The sequence below is a fragment of the Apus apus genome, chromosome 4, assembly GCF_020740795.1.
Source record: "Apus apus isolate bApuApu2 chromosome 4, bApuApu2.pri.cur, whole genome shotgun sequence".
In the NCBI taxonomy this organism is placed as follows: Eukaryota; Metazoa; Chordata; class Aves; order Apodiformes; family Apodidae; genus Apus; species Apus apus.
In genome coordinates, this window is record NC_067285.1 from 53,518,843 (window position 1) to 53,529,507 (window position 10,665).

The 10,665-nt window shown below is 43.6% G+C and overlaps 1 protein-coding gene across 2 annotated transcripts; it reads right to left on the bottom strand.

Annotated features, from left to right (window-relative positions):
* Positions 1–350: 350 nt before the first annotated feature.
* Positions 351–10,020, bottom strand: PCDH18 (protocadherin 18). 2 transcript variants are annotated; one of them, XM_051619345.1, is made up of 4 exons: positions 7,310–10,020; positions 6,296–6,381; positions 5,999–6,162; positions 351–1,792 (listed from the first exon to the last, which is right to left on the bottom strand). In XM_051619345.1, exons 1-4 carry the CDS (start codon positions 9,812–9,814, stop codon positions 1,128–1,130), a joined length of 3,420 nt encoding a protein of 1,139 aa, XP_051475305.1. In that variant the 5' UTR covers positions 9,815–10,020; the 3' UTR covers positions 351–1,127. The 2 variants fall into 2 exon arrangements, with proteins under 2 accessions (XP_051475305.1, XP_051475304.1); XM_051619344.1 differs by having other exon boundaries at positions 6,296–6,384.
* Between the last annotated feature and the right edge of the window lie 645 nt (positions 10,021–10,665).

Below are 10,665 nucleotides of genomic sequence, written 5' to 3' on the forward strand. Positions count from 1 at the left end.
ATCTAGGAAATATTAGTTATGTCACCCCTCCAGTGATGATGGCATCATGGTACAAAACACTGTTTTCATTGCATTTCTCCTTGTACAGGGAGAACCCCAACTACAGAAGGATGGGGTTCAATGAGAGCCAGTGTACCTGCTGCATGGCTCTTGTCTAGAAAGTTCAAGTATTTCTGTACTACTTCGCAAATATAAAGCAGACACACTTACAACACAGGCAAAATATAGCTACCATCATCTGCTTTGCTGGGAGATGCAACATTCCTTTTATTTTGGTGTCATTTACAGGGATAAAGCAGTCAACTGCAATTTTTTATTTACATAAATTGAGAATTCTGTGTGAGGTCAGAAAGGCTGATTTTATTGCTGTCTTTCAAGTACACACCATTCACTCCAACTGGCTTTGCAGTGTAACAATGACAGAACAAATTTACCTTTTTTTCTGCAGAGATAACATCAGAAGTTCCATCACTAAATTCCACCATTTGTTCACTTGGAAAAACAGTTATAAAAGAGAAGACCCCAGCCTGCAATAATGCGTTAAGTAAATGGGAAAATGAGTAATAGTCCAAAAGCATCAACATAAAAAGGACATTTTAGGTTTCATGGAAGTTGCTAAATCTTTATTATAAGAATGAAACATTGTAACAAGGTGTTGGATCATTTATTGAAACTAATGCTTGCATAACTTTTCAGTGGTTTGAATTCATATTTGTAACATTTGAGACTTAAAAGAAATAATAAGAGAAAGTAATAACCCTCCTTTTTTTTTTTTTTCTTTTTTTACATGCCTGTGTGGCAAGAAAGCTGGAAGTTTGACTAGGGTAGCACCATCTATATACATTTAGGAAAACATGCTTCCTGTGGGTGTACAAAAATAAAATTTATTTGTTAAATTACACATAAATATAAGGTACAAATGTATTTTTAAAATACAGATAAAGATAATCACACTTGCATTGTGTACATATGAAAATACAGTATTTTAATATTCAACATACACAGACACATTTATGATAAATGCAACTAGTTGGCAATGCCAGTTCTTCTCAGTCTGATTTTTGTTTTTTCCTTTTTTTTTCCCTTCCAGTTTTCCATAAATATGGAAAAACAGAATTTCGAAACAATTAGTTCTGCCGGACATCTTGCAGCAGCTTGTTAATTTCTGCCACCAGCTCACTGGCATCCATCAGTTCGTGTTTGCCATCACTGAGGTGGTTGAGCACGTTGTCAAAATCATCTTCTTCATAATTCTCTGGGATCTCCTCCATGGCTGGCAGCCATTTAGAGGAAGGCTGCGCACTCGAGTGAGTCCCCAGCGTGGCCCCGTTGTTGGCAGGGTTTTGGAAATGTGTGCTGGCTGCCCAGGCTGCCACCCCCTGTGGATAATTTACAGTTTTGGCTGGCAAGTGTCCCTTCCTGCGCTCCAGTGAGTTGGCACGCTCCATCTCGTTGCACTCCGTGTAGGCATCTAGTGAGGGAGGCAGCAGGCGCTGGAAGACACTGCTCATTTCCGAGAGGAGAGAGGAGGTACAGGTGTCCCCCGACTCCTCCTCACTCTGGCAGTCTTTACCAAATGTTGAAAAGCTCTTCTTCTTCTCGCTGGCCTCAGAAGGCTGGGCATCTTCCTCCAGGCCCTGCTGCTGCTGCAGCTGCTGCTGGGGTAAGGGGAACTCCTCCCCAGGGATGAACATGTTACTTCTGTAATCAGAGGAGGGAGAGGGCAACGGTGGCATCCAGCACTGGTCGGAGTGGCCCAGAACCCTGCACTCCTCCGTGCACAGCCGCATGGCTGCAAGAGAGAGAAGAGGAGAGTGAGCATACCCCTCCTGCTGCAGAGACCCCTCACATTCACAGGGACTGACACAACTTCTCCAAAGATGTTCAAATCTGCCATTGGGGTCCACTTTCTGTGTGCAGGAGGGAGGCAAATACAAATGCTCTGGATTGAAATACACTTCCATTTCCAAACATTCTCATAAAATGAGAACAATAAATGCACAACATGGAAGCTGGTAATGCCATCGCTTAACTGGGGCTACAGACGGACACGTAAACCCCAGGTGGAAAAAAAGCACTTGTAACCTCAAGCCACTTGTTCCCTTTACACACTGCTGTTTCATTAAAAAATAAATAACTAAAACAAAATGGAGGTGTTCTACCTCCCAACATTTACTTAAGCTTTAGTGGCGCCTCCCACGTGCAATTAGAGAAGCATATCAGAGTAATAAAGTGGGAATAAATGGACAGGAGAAATAAAGAACAATGCGCAGAGGGACCTCCCTCTTCATTAACACACCTCCTTTTGATCTGCCAAGGAGGTGTGTGCTGAATATGAGGTAATCCCCTGCCATATTAGCATTTTAACAGAAATGGTTAAATTTTAATCCAGCGTGAGAATACCTGGGGCTTAATTTACACCTCATGTGAGTGTTTACACTGGTGCTTCCCTGAGGTATACTGGATTATGCTGACTCAGATGCTGGGACAAAGGAACTCTAACCTACAAAGTGGGCATCCAGGCCAGCCAGGAGGGCTGCAGAGCAGAAGACAAAGAGCTGCTTGGTGTTAGTGATATCTCTCAGGGAGAAGCAACACGATGGGGCTAGCACCTGCATCCTTGCTACACTGGTCTGACCTGGCCCATGGAAGGGCACTGGAAGAGTCCTTCACTAACACCTGAAGAGGTCTAGGAATGGTCCCTGGAGGCAGAGACAGGCAAAGCCTTGTTTGACAGAGCTGCAAAGACAGACATGCCAGAAGAGAGGCCAAATTTTCCTCTCCAAAGGATTTCTGAAGGACAGAAGGCCTTAGCTCAGGCTGGGTGCTGCCTGGCAGACCTGCTGGAAACGACCTCAGTTCTGCAGGGGCCACTAACCTGAATTGAGTCACATACTTCACAAGACAGTTTTCAGAAACACCAGACTCTTGACATTATGTGTATTTTCACCATAAGAAGCTTTTCCCCTAATTCCCTTTTAATCAATGGTTAGATTAGCCCATGCAAAGTAAAATTTATTTTTCTTTTCTTTCTTTAGATATTGAATACATAAGAAATGTTTGCAGTCATGGCCTGTAAGCTTTCCCTGCTTTCTCATCACATTTCCCATCTGACTCTGGATCCAGTCAGTTTATAAAAAAACCTTTTTATGGTGCAAGCAGAACTGAATTGGAGTTACTTCAGCTTAGGTTGTATCAGTGACTGATAAAGTCCGACTCCCATCCTGTGAGTGTTATTTATCTCTGCACTTTACACAGCTACCATAATGTTTGTTTTTTTTATCCCCTTTCCATTCCTCCAAGTTTAAACTTTCCCTGGGTCTTAAATGTGATAGTAAGAATTTCTTCAAGAATAAAGGTCCAGGCTACAGGCTAGATCTTGCCTAAGCTATTTAAAATGGCTGGCTGCTTGGTGAACTTCAAACAAACAAAAAAGGGCAATATAGTAGATACCAGTTGCTGAAGTTTTTACACGAGTGACTGAATGCCTTGTTCCCTTGTATGAATAGCACACGTGCTGTTTTACAGAAAATGTCTAAGATTTAGAAGGGAGAAAAGATATCTAAGTGATTCATGGAGCCTAGACCAGCTCTCAACTCACCCGAGAAGGTGAGGATTACTCTTCTAATTAAGAAGACTCCTGCAAATTAATGGGAGACTTTCAGTGGTCTAGCATTTCATTAGTAGTGAGGGTTGACTCATTGTTTTGTCACTGATGTTATTTTATACCAAAACCAATCCTGATAACTAATTCTGACATTCCTGAACAAAAGATTGCAAGATACTCTCAGGAGACTGAATAGTATCAGTGTCTGCCCTTAAATCAGCAATAAAGAAATAAAAAAACCGAGATGCACAACAGTTGTTTGTTTGTTTTTTTGTCAGAACTTAAAGCTTATTGGTGAGGATTTAAAAAGTGAGAGAGAAAGCAAAAAGTCTTTCATGGGGAGTTGCTGAACTTTCTGATCATGTAATTTTTGAAGTTTCAAGGAACTGGTTCCATTCCTTTCCAGTTCCACCTTAAAGGGACAAACTGAAAGGACTTTCTCACAGTATTCTGTCTGTGTCCAGACTGACAATGCAGAAACCTTTCAAAACCGAGAACAGGAAACTGCCAGGAAGTTTTATTTTCCTTTTCATTTGTTTGGACTGCAGATCAATTCAGGTCTCATCTGAACAGGTTCAGCATAGATTAGGACCATGCATAGCAGCAAATGGACATCTGGGTGAGTTTAAATGTCCATCTCAATAGTCCAGCCCAGTTCTGCCTGCTTTCAGCAAGAGCTTTCCTTACTTGGAATGAGATTATCATTGGGCAAAGGCTAGGCACTTGAGGAAATCCTACTCTTTGGCTTCCTGTTTAGAGATCCAAAGGCAAGAGCTGAAAACCAGCCATGATAATTTCAGATAGCCAAGAGGGCAACTGCTCCCACCTGCTGGCACCCCCAGCTGCCCACTGGGAAGGTGACTGCCCTCCCTTGGCAGTAGTGGGGCTGGATGACAGTGCAAATGCCACTACACTTGAAGTTCCCCTGGCAACCAAGAGCTCCAGCAGATCCCTCCTTGCCTCTTTGCCAAGCACAGGAGAGAATGAGACATGCCTCGTGCTAGTTGGCACAGAAATACGGAGTAGGGGCTGAGGGAAATACAGATAAAAATATATTAGGACTCTAGGTATAAGTTAAGGATTCTGAAAAAATAGTAACTTTTCAAGATTTCTGGCTTTGAAACATTAGGTACATAACACTAAGTTGAGGAGGTAGGTGAATGCCTGGGTGGGAAGTACAAGCCCTAGTCTGAAGCAAAATATACAAAGAACATTTTAAAGTTAAAATGTTCAAGAAGAACAAATTAAATTTGGGGTGTTTACTCTTGCCTAGCATAACAGCATACTTCTCAGGGTAAAATGCCACAAAGGCTGGTACAAGCCCCTCCCTGGTGTTTTCTGAGGCAGCAGAGGGAAGGGACTGCAGCTCCTTTCCTCCAGCCCTGGACAGTACTAGTGATGGGGATGACACTTCAGGAGGGAATATGTGCCACACGTTCCCACAGAGCAATGTGCCCTCGAGTATAAAATGACTCTACTGAACTTCTTAAATTCACACTCTTGGTTCAGTGAATCATACTGAAATTGTTGAGCCCTGTCAGTTACACAGGAAAAATAAAATATGATCTGAAATATGTACAAGATGTATGTTAGAACCAGTGGCTGCATAATTATTAAAGTAAATACAAAATCATCATGTCTGTACTTAGCACGGTTTCTCATAGCCTCTTTTACTTAACTTATAAATGGGTATAAATTTAAAAGTGGTTCTTCGTACACACGAATATGTACATGTGTGTTTATCTTACTTTCACTCGCCCTTTTCTAGCTTTTTCCTTTTCTGCCCTCTGCTCCAAATTGTACCTCTTCGGCTCTTCTAGAAATACAGTTACAAGGTTTAAAATTTGGGCCATATTTAGGATCCTTCCTCTCCCACTCAAGTTTATTTTTCAGTGGGAAAAAATACACTTTTCTTTCTTCTCCATACATATTTCTAGAGCACTTTCACAATCCATCTTTGAATAGTAGGAGTTTGTATCATATGGATCAAATCCACTGTGGAAAACGTATCTCCCAAATTACAGTTCAGCATATTTTTAACAAACCACAACTGCCTGGCTTTGCAAAAACATCCACCCAGTCATTAAAAGTCTAAGGACGTGGAGCAGAACGTGCTTTTTGGGGGAAATATGGGGCCAGCTCATGATGATGTGAATAACAGAAAAAAAAAACAACAATAATTGCTCTGGGCAGATTTTCATTTGTGTCAGAGGTTTCATTTTTCTGGATATGTGAAGGCTTCAGTTGAATATTTACCATGAAGCAGAGTAGAAAGGAAGGAAACACAGGACTTGAAAGCTAAAGAATTTTTGCTTTCTCAGTAGTAGCTTTATCAAAGTGACAGCTGGGCAGCACTGTAAATAAACCGGTCAGATTCCATTGTGCTCTTACCTGCAGGAATTCTCCCATCTGTAAGGAAAAGGTCACTGAATCCTTCCCCAAGAAGCCTGTCGATTGGAGACTCTCTCCCCAAATCATAATCACTGTCTCCAGCTTCACTATCACCCCGACCACTGTCTTTCAAGCTGAATTTATCCATATCTTGTAGGGCATATCTGTGGAGAGAGGTGTGGTGATGGTGGAATTAAATTATCTCATGTATGTTATATTTCATTTCTTGATCAAATACACGTGTTTATTTTCTGATACATGTACATGCATCTGTAGGAGAACAGTCCAGATCCTCACCTGTAGCTTCTAGAATACTTGTTTCCCCGAAAACTTGGCCTTGGTTGATACTGGCCCTGGTGAAGCATCGAGAGAAGCTGAGAAACCTGCTAAAGAAAAGGGAAAAAGACTGATTCCTTGAAATGAAAGATCAATTCTTAGTTGCAAAACCACTAATCCACTTCTCAGGTTTGTTTGTTGTGTGGGGGCTTTTTTTCCTTTAAAGTTTAATTAAATCAAATTCCTGCACATATATAATGCAGTACAGCAGACTACTTTTTATTCTAGGATCTGCCACAGGAAACATCTGAAGACTTAAACACAATGAAGAAATGCACTGCTGTTCATTAGCCTCTAAACTCATAATAATTCATTAATAAGTAAAACAAGTAATTAAACAGAGTTGGAGTTTTATTATAATAGGTTAGAATCAACCTCTTACCATTCCAGGAACCTAATTCAAAATAAATTGTCATGCTCTAGATGTAAAGAGTTACCAGGATGCATCTCTCACTTTAGTCATTTGCAGTAAAAACTGGGATGGGTAGTCTCAAAGTTTGAGATTCTATGATCATATATGACAACAGCCAGGCTTCAGCTTTGTCTGCAGTTAGCCGTTTAGTTCTCCATCCCCACTAATTAAAGAATTTCCTGTATTTTTTCTCCATATAAATACTCTGGCACTTTTTCTTAAGCAGACCTATACGAAAGGAAAGGGAAGGCCAGGAGGAAAGAAAGAGCAGTGAACCAGAGCAGAGTGTGTCTGTGCTACATTTCATTGTTTCAACCTTACAGGGAAGAACCAAGAAATAACACTATTAATAACAGATTTAAGCCAGTTCCCTGTGGTAATGGATTCAGCTGATAAGGGAGTAAAACTGCAAAGCTGTGACATCTAAAGAGAAATCTGTAACTCATTCTCATTAGGCATAGGTCTAACTGTCCATTGCTCTCACATGTCACGTGCAGAGCACTTCCATGCTCCCATGTGAAGGCATGAGTGAACAGAAGTGCAAAACGAAGTGTGGACCTTACCTCCACAGCTGGAGTAGCGTGGGTGAGTTCCAGAGAGAAATTCTCAGGCACGTGGTTAGAGGAGATGGTCACCAGGCTGTTCAAGGATTGGTGGCTGTGGTGGCTCTGTCGGCTGCTCATTTGTCCCCTTTCCAGGGTTGGAGATGATGACGGAGAAGCTCTGTGGTGGGATCTGATGGGTAAAGTGCCATTAACTGTTGGCACTAATGTAATTTCCCCTTTGTGGATCTGCCTTGAGGGTCGTTTTGGGTGGTGCTGGTAGGTTGATTCTGCCACACGACAGTTGTAGGACCTGGTGTCCTTTTTCTCTCGATTACATCTTGTAGCAAAGATAACCATAATGACCAACAACACGGCACATATCGATCCCAAGGATATAATTGTTATCATGGAGACATCCAAGGAGGGTTGGCTTACCAGAGTTGCTTCTGTGCTTGAAAATGAATAAACATACTCAAAAACTGTACATTTCAGAAGTGCTTTAGTACTAAGCTGAGGACTGCCTTTATCCTGGACTATCACAAAAAACTCCCACTGTTTTGCTGGAACTGACTCAACACTCACATTGATAGAGATGTCACAAGTTTTGGGATCAATCACAAAGATGCTGTTTTCCTTGTCAGCTGCTATGGAGCAGCTGAGTTCAGAGTTCATACCAGAGTCTCTATCTGTAGCCCTTATCCTGGTGACAAGAAAGCCAACCCCAGCATCTTTAGGGATTGAGATTTCTGCTGTGCTGTTACGTAGCACCGGCCCCACAATGACAGGAGCATTGTCATTTTCGTCAATGACGGTTAGTACAACCGTGGTGTTGCTAACAAGCTGCTGACTCCCTCCATCCCTAGCTTGAACCACAAAGGCAATTTGATTTACTTCTTCGTGATCGAAGGTTCGCAGGGCATAGATAGCCCCGTTGGAGGGATCGATGGTCACATAGGTCGTTATAGAACTTCCCAAAATATAGCTCTCCAAAATAGTGTAGGTCACCTGCCCATTGTCACCTAGATCTGGGTCTGTGGCTGTGACTGATGTGATGTACGCTCCTGGAGAGTTATTTTCCAAGATAACAACTTCATATCTGTTTGTCTGGAAGCGGGGTGGGTTGTCATTCTCATCACTGATTTGGACAGTAAAGTGTTTCACTGTGGAGAGACTCGGCGTTCCCTTGTCCTCCGCTATTACAGTCAAGCTGTATTCAGATCTCTTTTCCCTATCTAGAGTGGCATTAGTCAAGATTAAATAGTTATTTTCATAGGTCTTTTGAAGCTTAAAGTGGCCATGTCCATGGAGCTTGCAAACTATCTCTCCGTTCACGCCAGAGTCCTTGTCTTGAACTCTGACCAGGGCAACAAAAGTGTCCAGGGGTGACCCTTCAGAAATGTAAGCCACCTCTTCTTTCTCTGGGGACATCAGGTTTAAGTTAATTTCAGGTCTGTTGTCATTCACATCCACAACTTTAATTATAATTTTGCAGTGAGCTGGAATAGAATTGGGCCCCAAATCTTGGGCCTGAGCATCAATTTCATAGGATTTGGTTAATTCGTAGTCCACTTGCTTCAGGAGGGTCAGATGCCCTTTTTCTGAATCTATCTTAAAAGTCTCTAAGATTTTGGCAGACACATGGCTGCTGAAGGAGTACACGACTTTCCCGTTAGCGCCCTCATCTGGGTCAGTAGCATTGAGGTCTATGAGCAAAGTCCCAACCGGTGAATTTTCTAAGAGTTGGATTATATACGACTGCTGTTCGAAAACGGGGCTGTTGTCATTGGAATCAGAAATGCTGATTTTCAGGAGGGACGATCCAGATCTCTGAGGCACCCCTTTATCCGAAGCAGTGAGCTGGAGTTCGTAACTTGACTTCAACTCCCGGTCCAGCTCCCTAACCACGATCAGCTCTGCATACTTAGCACCATCAGTCCTGGTTCTCACCTCGATACTAAAAAAATCGTTTGCAGAAAGGGAGTAAGTGTGCAGGGAGTTGTCCCCTACATCCGGATCAAAAGCACTGTCCAAAGGGATCCGGGTTCCAACAGCTGCACTCTCGGATATTTCAATAGGGATAAGAGCTCTAGAAAACTGGGGGGAGTTGTCATTAATGTCCAGCACTTCCACTTCAACATGGAAAAGCTGCAGATGTTCAGTGGGCAGAGTGATCACATCAAACTCGATGGAGCAGTTCAAGTTTTTCTGGCAGAGTTGTTCCCGGTCAATCTTAGCTCCTATGCTGATCTCTCCATTATCCTCACGGACCACAAGCAAGGGAGAATTCCCCCTCTGCATGGCTCGAAAGCGAACCGAGGATGGGTTAGGCATTTTTAATAAAACATCAGCTACATCCTCCGATAGTCTTGCAATTACTGATCCAACTCTCTGCTCCTCATAAATCCTGTATTTCAAATTCTTGCCCAGCACAGCCTTATTGAAAGATATTATCATCAGTGCAAAAAGGAATATAAAGTGCATTTTACTGCCGATTCGGTGCATTTGTAAGTTTTTGCAATTCATTGCTCCAAGCAGGTTAAAAAGCAATTATTTCGACTTCCTCCGGTACCTTAAACCCAGCGTGCATCTGGTCCTTAAAAAACTTGGAAAACGCCTTTTCTACTCAGCCAAGTATTAATATCTTACCGGACGAGAAAACTTTTTCCTTTCCTTTTTTTGTAGATACACACCGTGCCAGGGCATCCAGAGACAATCTGCCGGCGATCCAGGCTGTCTCCTCTGGGTCCCCGCTGCTCTGGCAGGCTGAGCGGTGCCGGGGCAGCCCGCTCCTCTCCCGCGCCAGCATCCAGGGAGCGCCGGGAGCCGCGGCAGCCTCTCCGCTCCTCTCTCCTCCCCTCTCCGCGCTCGCCGCCAGACTAAACACTCCCGCTCGCCGACTGCCAACCTAAAAAGAAATCCTCCGCAACTTCACTCCCAACTCCTCAGACAAAGCTTTTTGCCGTCTTTTTTTTTTTTTTTTCTTTTTTTCACCCCGGCATGTGCCGAGCCCCGGCTCCAGCCAATCAGCCCGACGGGGGCAGCGCGGCCGCCCCGCAGCCCGGGAGGAGGGAGGGGAGAGGGAGGCGGGAGAGAGGGGAAGAGAAAAGGGGGAGAGAGGGGGGAGAAAGGAGAGGGGGGAAGAAAAGGGGGGGGCTCCTCCGCCAGCCGCCCGTGTGCCGCCCCGAACGGGGGGGCGGGCAGGCTGGAGCGGGGGGATGCTCACACAAATGACTAAAGGGCAACTTTAAATCAACTTCTCGCTTCTCCTCCCTCCCCCATCCCATCCCCACCTCCCCGCATTTTCAGGGCACTTTCAAGCGTTTGGGCTTTGTGTGTGTGTGTGTGATTTTAATTCCTCCCCTTCCTGCCGGGAA